We start from the raw sequence: 25,402 nt of genomic DNA, 5'->3' as shown, positions 1-25,402 counted from the left end.
ATTTTAACATAAAAGTTCATTTTTGACAATTTTAAACTTGTCATTTATCCAAAAAAACCCGATTTTGGCTTAATGAGTGAAAAAGTGAGATTTTAAACTTGTCATTTGTCTTTTAAAACCCGATTTTAAGCATGAAAGAGGGAAAAAGTGAAAATCGAACTTGTTGTTTTATATCCAAAACCCGATTTGCTTCCTTTTGAAGAAAACGAACTTGCCTTTGGCTCTCCAAAACCCGAAATGCAAGAGAAAAACGATTTTAGACCTTTTCAAGGCGAAATTTGTGGAGGAATCGTTGGATGAAGGAGGCGTTTTGGGTTTGCATCCTATCTTCATGCATTGTTGGACATCTCTCATGCCATTTGAAGGATACATTCGCTGGTTTTTACCCTAAATCAGCAACCACGCTATTTATTAATGCCACGTTTTTAGGAGTTAAATCTATAACAATTTGCACACTCCTAAATCGTTTTGCTCTTTTCTACTAAGGCGTGGAGTAAGGGATTGGTTTCAAGACATTTAATAATCCATTGAATGTGTATTGAATACCACGTTTTTTGCAAAAACGTGATTCTCTTTGGCTGCCTTTTAAACCTTTGGCATTGTTACCTCTTCAAATACCTTTGGTGTTATTGCTTCAGCAAATACCTTGATCGTTTTGCTTCAACAAACTTGAAATGAACACTTTCATTGGCATTTTGCTCCTCCAAGTTTAAGATTGCTACCATTTTGGGGGGCATTTTCAAAAAAACGTGATAAGGGTTTAATAGTCCAATTTTGCTTCTTCATCTCAAGAAGTATTGCATTGTTGGAGAAGCATTTTGATTTTCTAATCAAGGTATGTTCTTCCTTTCTTCTCTTCTTTTTATTATTTTCATGTTTTCTTCATTTTTCATTATTTGTTACATTCTTCGCATGTGTTGTTCTTCCCTTAAAATTGGTTTTCATGAAAGAAATCTTCCCTTTGAAATGCAATTGTTAAATTGCATTATTCTTCTCAAAATTCCATCTTAGCTTGTATTCGGGATTTTTAATCTCGATTACAAGTTCGCTGGAAATTCTTGTTCTTCCCCTACGGTTAAGGAATTTAATCATTTTTGGTTAAATTTCCAAGCTTGAAAAGTGTGAAATACCCCTCTCTTGCAAATTCGGGTTTTGAAAACCGGATTACATGTTGAAAAGATCTTCCCATTTTCATGAAAATGACTATCCCGGATATTCCCATTTCTATCCATTCACGTTCCCCATATCCGTACTTTTCATTTCCATCATTTCCCGCAAGTCAAAATCCCATTTTTCATCCGTTTCTCCATTTTCGAATTTACAAGTATACTTGTATTCGGGTTTTAAAATCCCGATTGCATGTATGTACTTTCCAACTTGTATACTTGCGAAAATTCCCCCAAGATCCGAAATTGGTCAAAGTCAAGATTTTCCCATTTCTACATGTCTTCCCTCTTCTTCTCACAAAACCGTGAAATTCAGAGATCAAAGTTTTACCCATTTGAAAAAGAAAGAATGATATTTGCAGCTGATTATGATGTGGCCTTAACCCTTTTAAGTCTTCATCACAGCATTCCAGGTTCGCAATCAATGTCAGATTTGCCGGCATCGCCAACTCCAAAGAAAATGAAATACAAATATGACAAATACCAGAATGAGGTTGCACCTTCCCAGGTATCTTCTCCATTGGATCGCATCAGGGACACAGAAATAGGGCACGTTGATATGGCAGAATTCATTCACAGGGTAGAAGATCCACAGGATAACAACTTGCAGCGGCTGTTGGACAGCCATATCCATCATGCATCTTCTTTCCCAGTGGCTGCCCTAGAACCTGAATTTGTTCTTGCATGCGCCCATCATTTTGACAAAGAGTCAAGAGTCATAAAAAATGATGATGGTGAAGCCATAATTCGTCTTGATGCGGATACAATCGAGAAGGTCTTCAAAATACCTCCTGCACCTGTTTATATGGAAATCACCAAAGAAAGTGCAGCAGAGTATTATGTGAAAAGAGAAAAAGATTGCAAGCGCCACATCAATAGGTGGATTCATGAGCCACGTCCTTCCTTCTCAAGATGGGCAAAGTTGTACCATTGTGATTTCAAGTGGGAGATAGGAGACACCATCACTCTTCTCAGCAGAATGTTAGGCCTTGAGCACTCTAATGTCTTTGAGCCATGGATGTATCAATTCATCATGTTCATACGGCAGTCGCATCACATTTCATGGGGTGAAATCATCAGCGATGCTTTGTGCGAATAACTTGCAGCGGTTCCTACCACTATGACCTTCTTTATGAATTCTTATTTGGTATATTTAGCAACATCACTTAGACACTTTCCAGGTCTTTCTACCAAGGGTGATCGCTCGCTCATACCAGTTTGGGAATATTATGACCAGCTGCCTTTGAAACCTAGCAGACTACATTTCAGAAGAGTCCAAGACGCATTCTTTGGATATTTTATGTGTCAATTTGACATGGATCTCAGAAATAAACGAGTATCAGATGAGGCATGGGTCAAGGTATCTGAGTATGGGTGTTTATTCCTGCAATTTCCCACCTTCACCTACATGAGGATTGGGTGCTATGATGGACAACCATACATGCTTCCAAGATACCCGACCGATAGGATAATTCTTATGGAGTTGGGAAGACAGATTATGGCTGTTCATACTCTTCAGTCTGCTAGACACAAGGTTGGAATGGGGATCTCCAGCACAAATCCATTGAAAATTGGTCGATACTCCCTTGTCACATCTGTGAAGGCTAAGGCCATGGAGGTTGAATTGCAGGAAATCAAGCTTAAGAGGTTCAAACCTAGAGCTGATTTTGATTATAGAGGTATGAAGGAAAAGATCAAGAAATCCTTTGTGCATGTTCATCGCATTGAAGACATCTGAGCAGATCTCTGCACAGAAGCTGAAGTTCTGAAGATGGATTACTACAGGCTCACTGTTGAGCAAATTGTTGACTTGAACTTGGCAGATATCCCACAAGGGATGATTGATGACGGGCGTATACTTGATCCTGAATACACTTCACGGAGGGTTGAGGAAGCTCCACTTCCTTTGATCCAATGGTCACATAAAGAGTGCGTCTCCATTCTTGAGAGATTTCAGCCTATCTTGGCCAACACTAACGCATGGTTGAAAAGCAATGCTGTTAGACTTATCAAAATCAAGGTTGGTAAAGAAGATGATTCTACAGGGCCTCTTGGACGGAAGTCTGAGATTCAAATTGATAATAAGGAGGGTGCTTCATCTTCAAGCACAAGGATCAAATTACGAGTTAGTCGTGCAGTAGTGCTTCCACCTGAAGAGACAACTACTCGTGGGAAGGAGAAATCACGGTTCCATGTTCAGGTGGTCGATCTGGATAATCCAGAAGAGGGGCAGCAATCTGATGATGCGCCTAAGTCTCCAGTTCTAGACACGCCTCACGAGGTCATTCCTCCAGTTTCCATTGAGACGCCTCTTTCTCCTCCTGATTTGCTCATTGATGAGTCTCCTCAGAATGCAGTTCCCATTTCGGCATACGAGCCTTCTCCTAATCAACAGCGAGAAAGTGTGTTGAAAGTTCCTGAAGATATTCCCATTTGCATTCAGTTATCAGAAATTGACACTTCCACTTCTGGTTTTGAAGAATTCATGAGGCAATCTTCATGTCCGTTGGTAACTGAGCAAAACATAGTCGCTATTCAAACAGATATTCCTCCCAGGGTGACCACGGTGATTCAAACAGAAACTGCTTCTCCTTTGCCTACAGCTGCTACAGGAAGTGAGTTGATGACTTTGCCTCCATGGCTTAGTTCTTTCACCCCGAAAAGAAAGAAGCAAGAGATCTCACCTGATGCCTTTGACTACCAGCAACTCAAACAATCCAGATCCAAAGTTGCTAAGAAGGCGAAGACTATTTCCAGGGTAACTGTTGATAGCAACAAGATGAAAGTAGCTGAAATTGTGGAACCTATTGCAGATAAACCACTTGATGAAATGCCAGCTGCTGATTATAAGGTTACAAAGGTAGAATTGGGCAAGCAAACACATGAGGTTATTAAACATGATGCTCAGTTTTCTGTTGCTTCACTAGTGCAAAGATGTGACGATCTTCTTGCAAAGAAAAACAAGCTAGAAGAAGAAAATCGACAGCTCATGGCAGCCATCCATAAAATCACAAAACCTGCTGCCGAAGGGAGTAACTCTATAGGTTCTTCTGGTTCCCAAGAATCGATTCGTGGAGTGGAAAGAGCTGCTCAGAAAGTACAAGCACTGGATTCCTGGGTTGATCAGCTTCATGATCAATGCGTGCAAGTGATAAAAGACATTTTTCAAATAATGTCTAAGCTGGAAACCATTGAGGAGAAATTGGATCAGACTTCTAACACTTTCAAAAAGAATCTGGAAAGTGTTGAGAAAAGTCTGGCAATCTGGCGTACCATGCCCCAACAACAGCTCAATATCCTGCAGGATCACGCCATCATTTCTTCCAGGGTCATGTACTTGGAATTCGAGGAACTCATGGAAAACAAAACTCTTGTTCTTAAATCCCTCATCGAAGAGATCAGTGATGCAAGGAGATTCCGGGATGGAGTTTATCAAGGTATTGTCTCACATTGTGAAAGGGCCTCTTGCAATATAGTAAGTCAGGATGGAGAGCTAATTCCAGAAGAAGAGGTTCTTGCGGATTTACAAATGAGGATTCACGGTGAATGGAGGAGTGAACAATTCTCAGCAGTTTCAATTCAAACATTGATGAAACACCAAGCCTTTTTGCATGAGATTCAGTCCATCTTGGATAAAGACAATTCCGCGCTTCTCCGTTGCCACGACACTATTGTGAAGACTATGGTAGTTGCTAAGAACACTCATGAACCGAATCCCGAGGAACTACAAGCGAGCATCCGGAAGTTTCAAGGATTCATGTCTTCACAAAATTCAACTTAAATGTTTCTCAGCACTTAGTTGAATTTTCTCTCTTTTTGTAATTTCTTAGTTGTAATTTTGTTTTAACAAGATACATGTAAAAGTAGTTTATGTAAAATGCAAGTTACACATTACTTGTACTTTTGTAATTACATGTAAGGTAACTACAAGTTGTGTCCGATTAGGACTGTAGTCTGAATAAGTCTTAGTTAGTTAGAATAACTCTTAGTTAATTAATGAAGTCTCAATTATTTATTAAAAGAGTCTTGGTGGTTGAGAGAATCTCTCAAATTAGTTGGGATCCTTCCACCTTTTTCTCAAGCCTCCTATTCTATAAATACTTGAGAGGTCCATTGTAATATATATCTTTTGGAAAGCAAGCAAAAACTCTGCCAAATTTACAGCAAGAAGTCTTTGAGCTTATGAATGTCAATTGAAGGTTTTGGAAGAATAATAAAGAAGGATTACTCAAGTTTTGAGTCTTTAAGCTACATGTTTGAGTTTGAATCTTTTTATTTCTTCTATGCAAAGTGTTTCTAAAGGAGCTTAGTCCAATCTGATTTGAAGTCTTTGAGCTGCAAGCAGAGAAGATTAATTAGAATAGGAAACTCTCTTGAAGGAGCAGCAAGTCTTTGAGCTTGCGTCCATTCTTGAAAAAAATTATTGTTTGATAAGAAATAGCAGCAAGTCTTTGAGCTCGCATTATTTCTTGTCTTCGTGTTAAAAGAATAGATTATTCCAGTCTTTGAGCTGTTATCTTTTATTCGTTGTAAATTTTAGTATAGCAAAGGGTAGATAGGACTCCCAATAGTCAAGTCTTTGAGCTTGATATTGCTGCCCCGTCCCGAAGGAAGTGACGGAAGTCTTTGCGCTTTCAGGAAACTTCATTTCCTTTCTCTCATTTCACTTGAAAGTAATTACTGCTGTTCATATTGAATCGCTATCCTTTTCTGTGAAGAGAAAAGGATATGGTCTTTCTTAAAAAAAGAAGGAAGACTGTTGTCCCATCCTGTTTTTATTTCAGTTTTAGTTAGATAGGGGGAGCCTTCCCTTAATTAGGAGAGTTTTTACTCGTGTGCTGTGGTTGAAATCACAATTTTGTATATTTCCCCTAAGTGTACAAAATTTTCAACCAACAAGATGTATCATCATCTCCCACTCCAAAAAAGATAAAATACAGGTATGATAAATACCAGAATGAAGTTCCGCAATCACAGATCTCCTCCTCCCTTGATCATATCAAGGATACTGAGATAGGGCATGTTGACATGACCGAATTCATACAAAGGATTGAAGATCCGAAGGAGGGGGATATGCAACGGTTGCTGGACAGCCATATCCATCATGCCGCATCCTTTCCAGTTGCTGCCCTAGAACCAGAATTTATTCTAGCATGTGCTCATCATTTTGACAAAGAGTCACGAGTCATTAGAAATGAAGATGGGGAAGTGATCATTCGCCTGGATGCAGAAGCTATAGAGAGCATCTTCAAAATACCTTCCGAAACCATTGATATAGAGATCTCCAAGCAAAGTGCAGCTAAATACTTTGCCAAAAGGGAGAAAGACTGTAAGCGTCATATCAACAAATGGATTCATGAACCTCACACTGCGCTTACCAGATGGGCAAAGTTATATCGGTCTGATTTCAAGAATGAGATCGGTGATACTATTACTCTTTTTAGCCGTATGATGGGATTGGAGCATTCCAATGTTTTTGAACCTTGGATGTACCAATTTATTATGTTAGTAAGGCAATCTCAGCACATCTATTGGGGTGAAATCATCAATGATGCTTTGTGTGAGCAACTTGCGGTCGTCCCTACTACCTTCACCTTCTACATGAATTCATATCTCGTGTATATTGCTGCGTCACTTAGACATTTCCCAGGTCTTTCCACCAAGGGTGACCGCATGCTTGTACCGGTTTGGGAATACTATGATCAGTTGCCTCTTAGATCAAGTAGGTCTCATTTCAGAAGGGTTCAGGACACTTTCTTTGGTCATTATTTGTGTCAATTTGACAAGAACCTGAAAAACAAAAGAGTCTCAGATAAAGCATGGGAAAAGGTGAAAGAATATGGTTGTTTGTTTCTCCAATTTCCAACTTTTACCTACATTAGAGTTGGGTGTTATTGCGGGCAGCCTTACATGCTCCCACGGTACCCAACAGACAAGATTATTCTCACGGAATTGGGAAGGCAGATCATGGCTGTGCATACACACCAGTCAGTTAAGCACAAGGTTGGCATGGGTATTTCTTCCAACAACCCATTGAAGATTGGTCAATATTCTCTAATGACTTCAATCAAGGCCAGGGCTATGGAGACTGAGTTGCAAGAAATCAGATTCAAAAGATTCAAACCTAGAGCTGATTTCGATTACCGAGGCATGAAAGAGAAGATCAAGAAGACCTTCATCCATGTACACCGGATAGAAGATATCTGGGCTGACCTTCGTACCGAAAAGGAGATTTGCAAGATGGATTACTGCCGACTCACTGCAGAACAGATTGTGGATCTAAACCTCGCGAGCATGCCACAAGGTATGATTGATGATGGTAATGTTCTTGATCCTGAGTTTGTCAATCAGAATGTTGATGAGGCTCCGCTTCCTTCTATCCACTGGTCTCACAAGGAAGGCACTTCTATCTTGGATAGATTTCAGTCAGTTCTTGCCAATACCAATATCTGGCTTAAGAATAATGGTGTCAAGCTCATTAAGATTAAGGTGGGGAAAGAAGATGATTCTACAGGTCCTCTTGGGCGGAAGTCTGAAATTCAACTAGACAACAAAGAAGGTGCATCCTCTTCTAGTATGAGGATTAAATTGCGAGTCAGCCGTGCAATGGTGCTTCCTCCTCAGGAAATAACAATTCAAGGCAAGGAGAAGCCACAGTTGAAAATTCATGTGATTGATCCTGAAGCTTCAAAGGAAGAAACTCAATCTGATAATGCTCCTCAGTCACTTTCTACAGAGTCTCCACATAATTCTCTTTCTTCATTTCCTACTGAGGTACCCATGTTTCCTCCTGTGATAGATGTGAGCTCTCAATCTGCCCCTTCAGTTTCGGAATCTCCACAGAACGTCCTCCCACTTTCAGCAGCAGAACCATCTCAAGGCCATCCTCAGGAAAATTTGTTGAATATCTTTTTAGAAGATCCTTCATATGTACCTGTGTCTGATATTGATACTTCTATGACCTGTTTTGATGAGTTCATGACATCTTCATCACATCCTGTCATCACTCAGCAGACTATGGTGGCTATCTAGACGGACACTTCTCCCAAGGTCACCACTGTTATTCAAACAGAAACTGCTTCTCCCTCTATCCCAGAATCAGTGTTAATGGCTTTACCTCTATGGCTCAGTTCTTTCACTGCAAAGAGGAAGAAGCAGGTGATATCACCTGATCCCTTCGACTACCAACAGTTGAAACAATCAAAACCTAAAGCTGTTAAGAAGGCAAAGACAGTTTCAAGGGTGATCGTTGATGAAAACCGGATGAGAGTGGCAGAGATTGCTGAACCAATATCAGATAAACCAGTTGAAGAAATGCAAGCAGCTGATTATCGGATCACCAAAGTTCAACTGGGTAAGCAGACTCATGAGGTTGTCAAGCACGATGCTCAACAAACAGTGGCTACATTGGTACAACGATATGATGAGGTGTTGACCAAGAAAGATCAACTAGAAGTAGAGAATCAAAGACTCGTGGCAGCTATCCAAAGTATTACTCAACCTTCAAGTGGAGAAGGCCAAGTACCTATTTCTTCCAGGGTCAGTGAACCAATCCAAGGTATCGAGAGAGCCGCCCAAAAGGTTCAAGCCTTAGACACCTGGGTTGATCAACTGCATGACTTATGTTCACAAGTCATAAGACAGGTATTTGAAATGATGGTTAAATTGGAGATCATTGAAGATAAGTTGAATCAAATCTTGGGTGCTTTCAAGCTAAATTTGGAGAAGGTTGAGGGAAATTTAGTTTCTTGGCGAAAGATGCCTCAATATCAGTTGGGCATTCTTCAGGTGCATGACGTAATTCCTTCCAGAGTCACGTACATTGAATATGAGGAACTCCTGGAGAACAAATCTCTTTGTTCTCAAATCACTCATTGAAGAAATTGATGAAACCTTAAAGTTGCGTGAAGCAGTCTTTCAAGATGTAACCTCCCATTGCAAAAAGGCATCCTGCGACATTTTAAATCAGAATGATGAGCTGCTGCCCGAGGAAGAAGTTCTTGCAGACCTGCAACTCAAGATTCATGATGAATGGAGAAGTGATCAATTCTCAATCGCTTCCATTCAAATATTGATTAAGTATCAAACTGAGTTGCAGGAAATCCGGTCAGCATTGGAAAAAGGGAATTCCACGCTATGCCAATGCCATGATGTCATCGTAAAAACTAGGGTGGTGGCTATGAACACTCATGAACCAGATCCTGATGAATTGCAGAAAGTTATTCAGAAGTTCGATTTGTTCGTATCTTCAAGAGTTGCAACTTAAGTGTTTTTAACACTTGTTGTAAATTTTTAAAAAATTGTAATTTCAGAATTGTAGTTTCCCTTTCGGCAAGTTGTCATCACTAGCATTTTTGTAATTACTAGTAAGGCAACTACAAGTTGTGTCCAATTAGGACTGTAGTTAGAATAAGTCTTAGTTAGTTAATAAAGTCATAATTAGTTGTTGAATAGGTCTTGGTGGTTGAGGGAATTTCTCAAGTTAGTTAGGATCCTCCCACCTTTTTCTCAAGGCTCCTCTCCTATAAATAGAAGAGAGGGTCCTTTGTAATTTTTATCTTTTAGAAAGCAAGCAAAAACTCTGCCAAATTTACAGCAAGAAGTCTTTGAGCTTATGTATGTGGATTGAAAGTTTTTGAAGAATAATAAAGAAGGATTACTCAAGTTTTGAGTCTTAGAGCTACATGTTTGAGTTTGAATCTTTTTATATCTTCTATGCAAAGTGTTTCTAAAGGAACTTAGTCCAATCTGATTTGAAGTCTTTGAGCTGCAAGTAGAGAAGATTAATTAAAATAGGAAAATCTCTAGAAGGAGCAGCAAGTCTTTGAGCTTGCGTCTATTCTTGAGGAAAAATTACTGTTTGATAAGAAATAGCAGCAAGTCTTTGAGTTTGCATTAATTCTTGTCTTGTGTTAAAAGAATAGATTTTTTCAGACTTTGAGCTGTTATCTTTTATTCATTGTAAAAATTTAGTATAGCAAAGGGTAGATAGGACTTCCAATAGTCAAGTCTTTGAGCTTGATATTGTTGTCCCGTCCCGAAGGAAGTGACGGAAGTCTTTGCGCTTTCAGGAAACTTCATTTCCTTTCTCTTATTTCACTTAAAAGTGGTTACTGCTGTTATTCAATCGCTATCCTTTTCTGTGAAGAGAAATCACAGAAAAGGATATAGTCTTTCTTGAAGAAAGAAGGAAGACTGCTGTCCCATCCTGTTTTTATTCCAAGTTGTAGTTAGATAGGGGGAGCCTTCCCTTAATTAGGAGAGTTTTTACTCGTGTGCTGTGGTTGAAACCACAATTTTGTATATTTCCCCCAAGTGTACAAAATTTTCAACCAACAAAGTGGGCACACAACTATGACTTCCAAATAAAAATATAACAAAGGCAATATACTTAGAAAATCGCCCCATTTGCCTTGAGTTATAATTTAATTATTAACACCATGTCGACCCCTTGCAAGAGAAAGTTAGAAATTACACAGCGCTTTAAATGTGCGGTTGTTGAATAATAAATTCATATATATTCTTAAAGGAACAAAATAAGGTTACATTATTTTTAGACCCATTCAACTGGTTACACATAATCCACAATTAGCTTGTTGGTTTTTTAACATTGTAGACCATGACATAGAAATTACTTTGATTTCAAAACATAAAAATACTGAAAGAATAATCTTCTCACTTATAAATAAAGACAAAAACAAAATCCTGAATAAGTGAAGACGATATTTTCAAGAATTTATAAAACAGAGAAAAATGCTAAGGTTAAATTAGTAAAAATCTATTGACTTCATAAAGCTAGCAACATAAAAGTAAATAACAGTATGTTATTAACCCCAACAAACTTACTCAGGTAAGCTCTCATATGCTGTCAAAACCTTCCAGACACTTTGAGAGGGTGCCTTTATAGTTATAGTGGCAATAACCCTGCGATGTACACCTCCATTTTCCTTAATAAATAGATAACCAGCTTAGTTAGAGTACAGAACCAGAATTCTTTACCAAATTAAAAAAAATAAAAATAAAAAACAAAACTATCATTTCAAGCTCCTATACATGTAATAAAAACTTAAAAGTATGTTTAAACTTCAGCCTAAAAGAAAAGGAAACAAAAAATCTCTTACAAGCAAATCATCAAGTCTTCGAAGATGAACTTCATCAACAACACAAGGTCTATCTAGACTACACGTTTGTCCACTTGTGACCCAATTATTCCAAGCATTAGCAAGGTCATTTATGCTAATTCTACATAAATTTTCCAGTGTACTGATTGATTGGTTCTCCTGAACTTCAGCAGATTCCAGTGTGTGATCTATTTCATGACAAAGTGACTTGACTTCCTGCAAATTAGTAAGAATCCTTGTAACTGGAAATTTAAGATTTCTGTCCTTATTGAAGAAAAGTTGAACAGTTCCAAATGGAAGAAAATGAGAAACTTTCTAGCAAGGAAGTACCTTAGAAAGTGCTTTAGATTTGGCTTCAGCTCTAGCAGCAACAGATTGAAGATTTAGAGGAAGATCTTTCCTGATTACTCTTTCCACAAATATTGCAGGAAAATTGAATCTTGGTATGACATTAACTTCATAATATAAGGTGGTTGTTCGCGGCCTGCAAAACAGAAACATTGGTCTAAATAATAGAGAGAAAGAACTGGCAATCATATTCATGGATGTAACACTTGTCACATAGAAACCAACTTCAAATTTTCAACTATTACAATCAGAAAGTACACATTGTAAAGTATGTTTTTGAAAAGTAAAAAGAAAGGTGAACTAAAAATGTAAAGAATTTTTAAGATAATACTACACAAATTGAACATTACAAAATTCATAACTTATGATTGCTTCATGATGCTTGTTGGATGCAGGTTTCCATTGCCTTTATATCAAAATTATGTCCCAAATTAAATTCTCTAGGAAAGATGTAATATACATCCCTAATTTTCTTTTAATAAAATCTTCAACTGAAAGTAATATGCAATGCAAATTCCTTCCCACTTTCTGATCACCCAGATGGCAAGTGTGAGCAATTGGTGTTCCAGATTACAATAAGCTGAAAATGCAGCACTGAAAGAAAAGCACCAAGCGGCAAGCCAAGAAATACCACTTATTCAATGAGGTGCATATGCGTTACAAGACATGTAAATAAGCATCTACCACTTAACTGAGCGGTGAGCATAGGGGCACATCCACTTATTCAGTGGGAAAGCTTATGGGCACATCCACTTATCCAATGGGAAAGATTATACGACATTGAAAAGTAAAGCAAGCTCCTTCCACTTTCCAATGGTGGGCAATCACAATAAATCACTTGTCCAGTGGGGTAAGTACATCAGAAAAACCAAGGCAACTCACTAGTGGTACTATACTACTACCACCCACTATTACAATATTGAACACGTGTAAACAATTGCTTCCAGTGGTATGACCATTCATAGTATTACAATATTTGTACATAAGCATCGTAAGCATCAAATAAGAGGATTAGTTGCTCAACCAGTGCTGATGTAAACTAGGAAAACTAGATCACCCAAAATGAGTTCAAATCACATGGATGATCAACATAATCAAATGCCCAACATAGAAGGTACCTTGGATAATGCAATAGGAGCTGTTGCAAGCCGAAACTAACTGAAATCATGCTGCTACAGGACTAAACAGTAGATATAACACCAGAGAATTCAATCCAGCTCACACCTAGCCAGCCCACAATGAATATAAGCCAATATGCCTTCATCAAAAAACTTCAAACTTCATCACACTCAGACAAAAAGAGGTTACAACAGATTGGAATGGTACTAGTGAAGCACTGGAAAATCTATGAGAGGCACAATAACACATCCAATATGGCCAAACTACATGCCACTCAAAAAAACTAATATAAACTCCTACACACGCAAAATGCAATATAAAATTGATAAACAAGCTGATGATTAAGGTGAAATAATAGCAGATCTGATATCTCAGTTTTAACAAGCTCTATGGTTGTCCCAACAAGGCAAGTAAATTAATAAAACTCACCAATAACTTCAGTTATCCCCCTCAACAAGATTGGAGAATATTCGCAACCCCATAGCACCTCCCTGCCACAAACAGCCAAATAAAGTGCAACAACTCATTTCAGATTTCTCACACTTCATATGGGACTGGTATGAACCCAGAAAGGTATTGTACAACCCTTGGAAAACTCATGGAGACTGGATCAGTTGTAATTTCTTCCTCGTATGGCTTAGAAAGATACCCAACCTTAATCTAATTTCTTGATATGAGCACCCCTCAAACATGAACAGCTTGATCGAGGTGGTACGGCCTGCTTAGGCAAAAAGATGTGGCCACCAAAAGATAAGGTACAACCCAGTGGCCAGGCCCACAAAATCTACCTATCAATCCTTCACCAAGACTTCTTTACAAACACATCAAAACTTTTGTCCATCAAAACACATCAAACACTCCATGAATGCAATACCACAAATTGTAGCTTCAATCTGCAACACAATGGTGCTCTCTATATGAAACCACTCAACTAGCTAGGGGGTTTTCGTCCCCGAAACTAGTAATTCTGAGATGGTTTTTGTCCTCAAAAGATTTGGAAGAGCTCAAGTTCATTCCAACAACATAACACTATCAAATGGACAAGTCTATCCTCATAAATAGACCCAACACCTCCTTATATAGCTTTCTGGAGGAAAATATACAATTTGCTAGTGTTCTCTTTTGCTCTTGCAAGGTATACAACAAGTGGCGGAATCTTGGGTTCAATTTTCCTACACCTTGCAAACTAATGTTTGATTGATTATTTAATTCATATTTAGTTATTGTGACCTCGGGGAAAAGATTGTTCCACTTTGAGGTGGCACTCTTTGACATGTGTAATGTAAAATATGAAATTGAAGTTGTAAGAGAAACTAATGTTATAGAGATCTGTACAAACATCTTATGACATTGTAAGATTCATGAGATCTTATGAAAATTCTATGACACATGTAGAGCATGTAAGAAGAGAGTACCATTGTTGACCTTGACTTTTAACCAACTTATCTGGTGTGGGTAAATGCCAAAATGGAGCACCCAAGTTTGGTGTGGGTTTATGACATGTTATGACACATAAGAAGCATCTATATTCAGCCTATTGACCAGTCACAGAGCTAGGTGTTGGGATATGAGTTATTGACTTTGCACTTCTTTTCTAAGGTCGTGACTTGGCACAGGGTTTATGGTCTTGAGTTCTCCTGTTTTTAGGGTGTTTGGGATGGAGGTTCCATATGTTGATTTGCAAGTAATGTTATATTGAATTTCTTCAGACTTGTATGTTGGCATGATCTCTTTTAAAGGCTTGGGCTTGAATGTATAGTAACCAAATTTATTAATAATGCATTAGTTTAAGATTTGAAGGCTAATCTGTTTCCTAAAAAGGTTTTCCCAACTTATACATCACGTCATCTATTGTGTGTGTTCAAGACGATTTTTCCAGAAAGAGCGATCTGAAAACACTATAAATAGACAGAACATGGATTGATAAAAAAAGTGATTTTATTACTAAGACGTGTTTAAGAGCAGTTAAAAGGAAATGATGAAAATTTGCTTGTTAAATATGCATCGAATAAATAATAAGGTAGTGCTCAAAGCAGTTAAGATTATTAACCATAAACAATAGGAAAACAAACTTCATCATAATACGATGGCTGACTAAACCTTGATCAAGATAAGCAAAGATTATTTACTCATAAAGCAGTGATAATAGTTAGCATTCTAGGCAGCTATTTCAACTATGCCCATTACATTCCTTTCGATGAGGAGGCTGAGTCGGACTCTGAAGACAAGGAGATTGCACAAGAAATGGCCACGAAGGAGAGGAAGAATGTAATGTCCCCTTCTCTGCAGTGATTAGTTCTGGTTGGCCGTTAGCCTAGTTCAGAGGCCCGTAGGCTAGTCGGGGGCAAAAATTAGAGTTTCCTATTGTCTAGGAAGATTCTTTGGTGTTTTTAGGGGCTATATGTGGGAGTTTCACAGTTTGGATTTTGGATTCCTTCTGGGTTTTCAGAGAGCTTCAGGATGGTTCAACATGCATCTGCATCGGGTGACTTTTTCCAGAATTACTATTTTAGTAAGTGCGATGACTGCTCAGAATGTGGTTAAAATCACTTTGAAAACACTTACTATTTTTAGCAGTATGCTATTTTTAGTAAGTACTATTTTTAGCAGTTCTATTTTTAGCAAGATGTCAGCAGGCTTGTTCAGATGGCTATTTCCGGCAAGTCAGTTTCAGCAGTTGGTCTTCCCTCAGTTTTTGGTGCTATTCTTGGCAAGGGTTCCTCAGCTCAGTTCAATGACTATTTCTGGCAGGGCAATTCTTTCAGCTTGTTTCCCCATATCCTTGGAGCTTGTTTTGGCAGGTTCAACATTTGATGAAAAATGGTGTTTTAAATTAAATTATAACTTAAGGCAAAGGTTGGACGATTTATTTAAAAGGGGTTGCTTAAGTTATATTGATATATAAGTCATTTCCTTAATTATATATTGGGTGATTTATTGTTGAGGAAAAATACTTTATAAAGTGAAATATTAATACGGCAAGATGGACGCCTTATGGAGAAATAAGTTAATTTTATAGTATATTTCACTTATCTACCTTGGATGTCACATTATATAAAAGAATATTTGCTCCTATGAGAAGGTCGATTTGGAGAAAGGAGAAATGAAATGTAATTTCAAAATAATGTGAAGTGAATGTGCATTTGGATTTGGCGTTCATTTGGAGGGAAAGTGAATTTGAATTTGAGCCCTCAAAATCTATAAATGAGAGTGTTGGGCTTCTCATTTGGTATCTCAGACAATTTACACTGGTATGCTGTCGGATTGACTCCAGACAATCTTCGGGGGTGAATACCTCCTAAGGCTCTTGATAGACTTCGAGTGTGAGACATCACTCCTAGCTGTGATTGGATCTTCTGAATGTGTGGTTCGAATTTAGTGTGCATTTTCAGATTTCCAGTGTGTTGTGGATTTCAGTGTTGCTGGTTTTTGGTGTGGCTGTAGCACGTTTTAGTTCATAACTCTCTGTTCGTGTGTCAGATCATTCTAGGTAGTGGCTCGTTCTCTTCCTATGCCACAGGCGATCAAGTTTGTAAGTTTGTAGAGCTTAATGTTGAGTATTTAATTTTTAAATGCAAATCGTACTTCTTTCCTAACAGTACTATGCTGGGCTGCTTGGAAATGCGTGCATAAATTCATTTGGGGGTTTTGGGTGCAATTTGTTGGTTCTAATCTCATCGCTTGTCTTGTATCTCTCATTTGCATCCGTTTGGGGGGAATTTCGTTGAGTGTGAATAGAGTTACGAGCATTTTTGTGAGTTTCTAAGCTGCTGGTCTGTGTGTTTCCAGCGCATGGATTGCATATCAAAATCTGAAAAATTGTTAGTTTGGAGTGTTTCCTTGAGTGGAGTTGGTTTTAGAGTGTGTGGATTCCATGGAGTGTGTTTGAGATAATTTGATTGTGTGGGGAGTGATTTAGAAGTGTTTGTGAGGATTTTAATGTTGTTGGTCTGTATTTCCAGCCTGTTGTTCATTCATATCAGATTTAGTTTTTTTGGGATTGAAGCTGGTTTTCAGGTGTGTGAATCTATGGGTGTGGTGTGAAGAGTCTTGGTAATAAGTTGCAGCTGTTAGTTTGGGTTTTGACATTTGAATATCCATGATGAATCATATTGTAATGCTTGTTAGTAGTACTAACAACAATTTATTTGAACTCTCTTAGTCCCACTGCATAAGTGGAAGAGGCTGGCCTTGCCGCCTAGTTTGGACAATGATTCTAGTAATTTTGTAATCCATGTTTGCATTGTAAAGCTGATTAGTAGTACTAACAGCTATATACTTGGATTGTTGTTCTTTGGCCCATTGCATAAGTGGAAGAGGCTGGCTTGCCGCCTTCTTATCTATTGTAATTTTGTCCTCCCGCTGAATAAGCGGTGGAGTTGATTGCTATTTCATTTCTAGTCCTCCCGCTGCATAAGCGATAGAGTGATTGTTCTTCAGTTTCTTGTATTATCCTTGGCTGGTTCACCACCAAGTGATCTTCAATATTCTCCATATCCCGCTAAAAAGTGGAAGGGGCTGGCTTGCTGCCCGAGCATTGTATTATTTCTAGTTATTTGAAGCTAACGATCCCCTCAACACCGTATGCTCTCACCTTCCCATATTGGGCACTTGGTGATCAGAAAGTGGAAGGGTTACAACTTCAGCATTATTGTATCTTGATTTCCTAACCATGACGAGTTCTTGTTGTGATTGTAATTGGAAACAAATTGAAAAAATTGTTGGGGATATTACAAAGAAGAACTTCATATTAGAAGCATGGGAAGTGTTTAGAGTGGGGGTCATGAACAGGAATATGGATCCCTTCCGCAGGTTGATAAACTCTGATGACAATTGGCTCTCTGCAGCCACTGTTGTTCATGTGATAGAGATCGGGGAGAATATGGCAGTGATTCTCGAATATCTAGGGAATTAGTTTACTCTTTTGGTTTGATGGTGCTTTACTAGATAGGTCTGAATAGGTTCTGGTTCCTGACTAGAGTTGCATAGCCAGTATGTACTTGGAATGTAAGGGAGTTATCCTCCTTGGATAACACTTATCAATAAAAAAAAAATAGTTAGCATAAATAAAACAGCAATTAATATAAAGAATGGGCAAAGATAGATATAAATTAATAAGTATGAAAAGTAGCACCCAAACACAAACTAATTGAGTGCAACAATCCATACAACAATTAGTATAGTAATAAATGAGCAGGTGTGATAATCAGCAGCCATCTCATTACTTAAGTTGGGAAATAATTAGTTGAAGGGACACCACCTTCAGGGAGGTTACAACCCATGGAAAGAGACGTAATCTTTATTGCCAATTGAAGGATATAAAAAGGAGAACTCTAAGCAAGTAATCAAATATCAACTGGAGATTTAGTTCGATCACAACAAGGGTCATCCATTACAAAGGATTGAATTATTTAAAATCATTTTTTGTAACAGCAGATTGGTATGTTGTATATTGTCAAAGTCATTGATGGACTCAATCTCCAAGATCACCTCCAAAACCAAGATCAACCTTCTACACGAGAGCAACAAACAGGATGAAATGCTGGAATATGGTGCAATAACAAAATAATGGTATTATCACACTCAAAATGATACAATAAGGATCAGCACTCCCTTGTACCGACTAAGTTGATATGAACTCATCTGAGTTAGCTCTGAATTAGCTCGTAAGGGAGAGGTGAGTGCTGATTATATACAAAAATATGAGCATATAATTCCAAGAGGAATAATAACTCCCAAATAACCAAATTAGGTGGGAGTTGTACCTACTTAGAAAATGCCAAACATGTGGCAAACCAACTCAGGTAGGGACAAACAAATGGTTATGGGGATGTGGCAAATGAGTCCAAAAGAAGGTGTGACATTCAACCACCTAAATGTGGGTGTGAATGACACATGTAAATGTAGGACTATGCCACGTGTCCTCATATAAACCATCCTAATATAACCTAAGTATGCTTAATAATGTGTAGGAAAAATAAATATAAAAAAACCTACACTAACACCCCCCCTTAAGCATAGCTTAGGTGGGTGAAAAGATGCAAAGATGGGTCCCGGCTACAAGGCCATGTTAGGTACCCATGTACAAAACAATCTCTCACAAACGGAGTAAAGGAGAAAACCTAGTGGGACAAAACTCCTCCCCAAAAGAGAGAAAAGAAAACAAATTTCCCAACACAAGGAAGAATCTCATGCAAGGAAGAAGCCCTCTCTGAAATAGAAAGGATAATAAAGACTATGTAGGCTTCCTTGAAGTAATCAATTGTACCAATGGTTGATGCTTGAAATTGGATTTAGAAGATGGACCATGATTGTTGAACAACATTCCTCCCCTTAGGAAGAAACAAAACCAAAGGTGTATGAAGACTGTCTTCCCATTCCTGAAAGGAATATGTAGGAAGCATGATAAAGATGTATGATATCTCTAAAAACTGCTCATTTGTCTCCATGTCAATGCCGAAAGTTGTCACATTCAAATCAAGCGTTCTAGCCCACACTACAAAAGATGACAATCCAGAACCTAGTTGAGATGGATGTAGAAAAAAATCCAGAGACAAAGGTATCTCCTCTGAAGACAAAGGTGTCTCCTCCAAATGCTGCTCAATAGTGGCCACAGTCATGTCAAGTTGTGAGGAATGATCATGTGGGTAAAGAACAAGAGGGTTGAAAGGTTCCCCCTCAACATCTGAAGAAGACGAAGAAACTTCATCAAAGAGAAGATGTATGCACTCAATAGTGTCCTCCAAGTCGGCAAGATAGGACTCACAAAACAAACCTGCAATGTCTGTCAAGTAATCATTCCAAGTAACTGTGTCTGGAAGACAATGAATGTCTTGCTGAACTGAAACAATAGGAGCCATGGATGTAGCAGTTCCAGTATCATCAGAAACAACAGACAATGTAGGAGATGAAGTATCAACACATGTCTCTTGAACCTCAATTAAAACAATACCAAGAATCACTTGACCATATTGAATATCCTCAAAAGTGTCCACACTAGATGCCTAAGTGTGTAGGTCAGTCGAAGGAACAATAGAGAAAAAATGTGAAAAGGTGTATACTCGAGATTGATGATCGACCTCCCCAACTGCAACAATATCTCTGCTATGCAAATTCCGAATAATCACAAAATCTGGAGTGAACTCAACACTTTCCCTTCACCACCATTTGTGATCTGATAGATAGAAAGGATATTTGCTGACAATGAGGGCACACAAAGGACATTATTGAATGATCCTTCGTCTATGTCAATAGACCCTTTCCACCGAACATACATATATGTGTTGTTAGCCATCAAAATGTTTGGTGACAAACAAGTTTCAAATGAAGAGAACATATCCTACGATGAAGCCATCTCCAGAATCAAGGATCCATCTCCCTAACTCAGAATTTGCCATTGCCACAAGTGCTTTCCCCTTTTGTTTCTCTGACTTTGAATTAGATGAAGATGATGAATCCTTTGACATAGTTGATGGTAGATAGATTTTATTCTTTGTCAAAAGATGCTTCAACTCATCAATTTGTTTTAAATAACATTGATGTTCATCATGCCCAGCTTTCTTGCAATATGCACAAGTGGGCTTTTCCTTTTTAGATGATTCCTTTTTCGCGGAAGAGGACTCAGATTCTTTCTGTGACTTGTTCTTTTTCTTCTTTTGTTTCTGATCAGGATACCCTGATTCTTTCTATACCTTGGGTTCATTAGCAATCAATGCTTGTGACTTGGAAGTCTTGATGATGCCCATTTGAATGAGCTTCGCTTCCTCTTGGATTAGAAGATCTAAAAATGCATCAAAAGTGGGCTGAACATATGCAGTTCCCATAGAAACCCTGTTGGTATGAAAGCCAAAAACAAACACAGAATACTCAGGACCAACCTTGGATAACACATTCAGAATCAACTATAAATCCTCCTTAGTAATCTTGCAATCTGTTAACTGTGTTCTTAGTTGCTTTATCTTGGAGATATAGTCTTGGATGTTGTTGAAACTTTTTGGATCAAGATTCATCAGATCATTATCAATCTGATAACCCCTAATCTTGTCAGGTTTACCATACAAATTTTCAATAGTCTCCCAAGCCTCCTTACGTGTCTTGCATGATTCAAGATGAAATTGTAAATCAAAAGAGACTAGTGAACAAATGTAACCAAGAGCTCTCTCACGATTGATCTCCCATGCTTGAAGAGCGTTAGCATCAATAGGTGCAGGAATAGATTCTTTCACATAGCTAGTGCAACCTTTTTCCCTTAGAAAATTCCATACTGATTTTTTCCATGTTTCATAATTATATGGAGTTAGGAGTTCAATTTGAGTTTTCCCCATTGTACTATCACACAACAAAAAATGAAAGCAATCAGAACACGACAAGACCACCCCCCCCAAATTCACTCTATCAATGATCCCCCCAGAAAAATATGATTGTGGCACTTTATAAATTAGTGTGTTTACAATTCTGGAGTTTTTCCAGTGTTTTACAATGTCCAAATTTGGATTTAAATACTAAAGATACAATAAAATGTCAGAATTACAATCTCAAAATAGCACCAATGGATAGTGCTCGGAAAAATATTCACTTTCAAAAACAGAATAACCTTCATCCGAGGTCATATGTGAAAGTTATATCCATTTGAAGTTGGAAAAACTGAGATTGTCCTTTAGATCTACTGAGAAAACTAATTTTCTGAAAAATTCACTTGAGGAAAAACTAATGACACTATTGCGAAGCCTGCGAAATTCTACCCCAAATCAAAAAAAAATTCTTAGCAAAACTTCACCGTATGCTCAAGATATGGCACTTTGAAGTTGAGGTGCAAAAACCAAAACAACAATGGAGAGGGGTATCAAAAATTGAAAAGTCAACCTCCGCCAAATTTGGTTGAGCTGCTGCTAAGTTTGGAGGCACCACCAATTACTTTAAAAATTCACCAACTTTACAAGTCACCTGTTAATTTAGAAGCGTGGCCAAATTTTGAAAAGCTACCAAAAAAAACATTTACCAGCTACCAAACTGAAGAAGCACCAAATGCCAACTTTATAACTTCGCTAAAGTTAGATACTCCAAAAGTACCTCCAAATAGTACAAGCCTAGCCAACTATAGTCGCATTGCCAAAAGAGCCAAAATAAAATAGCAGAGCCGCTAAAAATACCACCAAATGTAGCAAGGGCCAAGGTTCGTTTGCACCAAAGTTCCCAGACTCGGACTCGGCTCGGACTCGGCAAGGTCGACTTGATTCGTGACTCGGCTATGACACGGCAACGACTCGGCAATGACTCGGCAAAATAAAAAAAACCATGAAATTAAGAGATTTTTAACAATTTAAAACTTGTTTCATGCACCCATTATTGAATAAAGCTCAATTATAATGTGTGCTAGCTTGTAATGCCATGAAAGGCATGTTGGTAGAGTATCTACTTGTTTGGGGCTTCTATTTAGTATTTTCTTTGGCCAAATTGAAATTTTGGGAGCACCAACATGAGACATCAAGAACATCTTCACTTGGAAATTGTAAGGATTGCATGTGTATGGTAGCATTAAATAGTGTGCTTGTTGAACTTAGGTTTTACCTTGGGACTATAGTTGACCTTGGTCTTTCTTGGACCTCTTAGTTTTTAGGCTATATATATGTTGGATGGAAGGGGGAATTGTGAGGCCAAAAGGGTTTGAAAATATGCTCCTCAGAGACATGTCCCTTGCCAAAAATAACCTTGTGCCCCATGGGGGGATTTTTGGGGATGTGGGGACAGGTAGGAAATGTCCCCAACTCACCCCCTTTTTTCAAAATTTTAAGAAACATCCTTGTTGTGAGGTACTCACACATCGCCCCATTGCAAATGAAGACCCCCACTTTTTGCTTTCCAGGGTTACCTCTTTTAGTTTTGTTGTTGGTTGTTTTAGTGTCTTAGCCTTTGCATTGAAAGGATTGAGTTTCTCAAAGGTCATCAAATCGGGTGGATCTCCTCAAGGTGGAGTGAAGGAGGTTAGGTCAGTTGAGTGATTAGGTGTTATTTAGATCATTCCTAGGGTTTTTGTGTACTATTTGTTCATGCTTAAAGTTGCTAAATCAAACCTTGGTTGAATGTATAGTGTCCTCCTAGGTCGCGTCCCTTACATCAAGGTCAGAGTGAACTTGCCTTAAAAGTCTGGAATGTCATCCTGATCCTGAAATGGCCTGAAATTTGAAGGATCCTCCAAAAACTAGATTTTGCATTGTAACTCATGGAGGTCCGAAACCACTCTCAAACATCCTGACAATATATATGGAATATAACTTAAAGTATAAGAAAGAGAAAAGACATAAGGAAATGTCACTTATACTTAAATGTTATATTCCATATATGAATCCTGGCGGAGAGACTAACTTGTCAAACAAGTCAAAACATTGACCTGTCGTGGCCGAGTCTTGGAGCTTGGACTCGGCGAGTTTTGCCATAACTCGCCTGACTCGCGAGTCTTGGAGCTTGGACTCGGCGAGTTTTGCCATAACTCGCCTGACTCGCGAGTCACGCGAGTTATGGTCAAAACTCGACGAGCTTGGCTCGACTCGCCAACTCGGCGAACTCGCCTGACTCGCGGCGAGTTTGGGAACTCTGGTTTGCACAGAGGCCGAGAATCACTTTTTGGGGGCCAAGGTACGTTTTTGTCTTTTTTATTGTTTTTTGGTCTTTTTTAGTTAAAATAGGGATTTTTTGACTCAATTACAAGTAAACTTGCAGTTTGGTCAAAAAACCCCTACTTTAATGGTTTTTGCATGTAATAGGGATTTTAAATCTCCATTACATATGTGCAAGTATTTCTAACTTGTTGTAGGGATTTTATTTCCCTTTTACAAGTAATTAAAACTTGCAGTTTGCTCCAAAAAACCCGATTTTGCCTTGCAAGTGCATTTTTGACAATTTTAAACTTGTCATTTGTCCAAAAAATCCCGATTTTGGCTTGGCAAGTGAAAAAGTGAAAAATAAAACTTGTCATTTGTCTTAAAAATCCCGATTTTGCCTTGTAAGTGGAAAAAGTAAAATTAAAACTTGTATTCTTCTCCCAAAAACCTGATTTGCATTCTCTTATGCAAATTCGAACTTGTCTTTTGCTCCAAAAAACCCGAAATGCAAGGAAAAAACGATTTTTGACCATTTCAAGGCAAATTTTGTGGAGAGATTGTTGGAGGAAGGAGGCGTTTTGGTTTGCATCCTATTTTCATGCATTCATGGACATCTTTCACGCCAAATGGAGGTTGCATTGACTGGTTTTTCGCCCTAAATCAGCAACCACGTTTTTCATAAATGCCACTCTTTGAGGGTTTAAATCTTCAACAAACTCCACTCTCCTAAATCGTTTTGCCCTTTCTCATCTAGGCGTGGAGTTTAGGAGGATTGTTGAGCTATTAAATGATGCCATTTGGTGTGCAAATGATCGCCATGTTTTTTCCACCTAACTCCCTTTGGCTACGTTTTGCAACATTTGTCATCATTCCTTCTACTTCCTCCTTAGGCGTTTTGTTCTAATCCTCTTGGATGTGCTCTCACATTGGCATTTTGGTCCTCCAAGTTTGGGATTCCTGCTACATTTATCAGTAAGGGTTTGGCATTACGGATAGCTCCTTTTTACCGGTTTTGCTTCTTCATTCCAAGAATTGTTGCATTATTGGAGAAGCATTTTGCATTTTCAAGAAAGGTATGTTCTCTTTCCTTTCTTTCCTTCTTTTGTTATTTTCTTGTTTTCTTGTTTTTCTTTCTTAGTTGCATTTTTGTAAATATGTGTTGTTCTTCCCCCAAAAATCGGTTTTTGTGAGAGAAATTTTCCCCTTGGTATGCAATTTTTGAATTGCATTGTTCTTCCCAAAATTCCCTCTTTACTTGTATTCGGGATTTTTAATCTCGATTACAAGTTCGCTGGAAATTCTCGTTCTTCCCCTACGGTTAAGGAATTTAACCATTTTTGGTTAAAATTCCAAGTTAAAAAATGTGAAATACCCCTCCCTTGCAAATTCGGGTTTTAAAAACCGGATTACATGTTGAAGAGTTCTTCCCATTTTCATGAAAATGACTTTCTCGTATTTTCCCATTTCTATCCATTCATCTTCCCTATATCCGTACTTTCCATTTCCAACATTTCCCGCAAGTCAAAATCTAATTTTTCGTCCATTTCTCCATTTTCGAATTTACAAGTGTACTTGTATTCGGGTTTTAAAACCCCGATTGCATGTATGTCCTTTCCAACTTGTATACTTGCGAAAATTCTCCCAAGATCCGAAATTGGTCAAAGTCAAGATTTTCCCATTTCTACATATTTCCCCTCTTCCTCTCACAAAATCGCGAAATTCAAAAATCAAAGTTTTACCCATTGGAAGAAAGAAGAATGATGTTTGCAGCTGACTATGATGTTGCCTTAACTCTTTTAAGTCTTCATCACAGCATTCCAGGTTCACAATCAATGTCAGATTTGTCGGCATCTCCAACTCCAAAGAAAATGAAATACAAATATGACAAATATCAGAATGAGGTCGCACCTTCCCAGGTTTCTTCTCCTTTGGATCGCATTAGAGACACAGAGATAGGGCACGTTGATATGCCAGAATTCATCAACAGGGTAGAAGATCCACAGGACAATAGCTTGCAGCGGCTATTGGACAGCCATATCCATCATGCATC

At 38.3% G+C, this 25,402-nt stretch overlaps 1 protein-coding gene across 1 annotated transcript in view; it reads right to left on the bottom strand.

Annotated features, from left to right (window-relative positions):
* Nucleotides 1-21,078, bottom strand: part of LOC131029727 (uncharacterized) — a 162,131-nt gene extending 141,053 nt beyond the window's left edge. The window contains exons 1-6 of the mRNA XM_059211618.1: nt 20,813-21,078; nt 20,446-20,584; nt 19,187-19,758; nt 11,618-11,771; nt 11,288-11,503; nt 11,013-11,113 (exon numbers count right to left, since the gene is read on the bottom strand). Coding sequence (XP_059067601.1) covers nt 11,013-11,113; nt 11,288-11,503; nt 11,618-11,771; nt 19,187-19,758; nt 20,446-20,584; nt 20,813-21,078 — 1,448 coding nt within the window. The remainder of the gene's footprint in view (nt 1-11,012; nt 11,114-11,287; nt 11,504-11,617; nt 11,772-19,186; nt 19,759-20,445; nt 20,585-20,812) is intronic.
* Nucleotides 21,079-25,402: the final 4,324 nt, after the last annotated feature.

This window comes from Cryptomeria japonica, chromosome 9 (genome assembly GCF_030272615.1).
Source record: "Cryptomeria japonica chromosome 9, Sugi_1.0, whole genome shotgun sequence".
Lineage (NCBI taxonomy): Eukaryota > Viridiplantae > Streptophyta > Pinopsida > Cupressales > Cupressaceae > Cryptomeria > Cryptomeria japonica.
The sequence above is the reverse complement of the archived record's forward strand: the minus strand, read 5'-3'. Positions and strand labels throughout refer to the sequence as shown.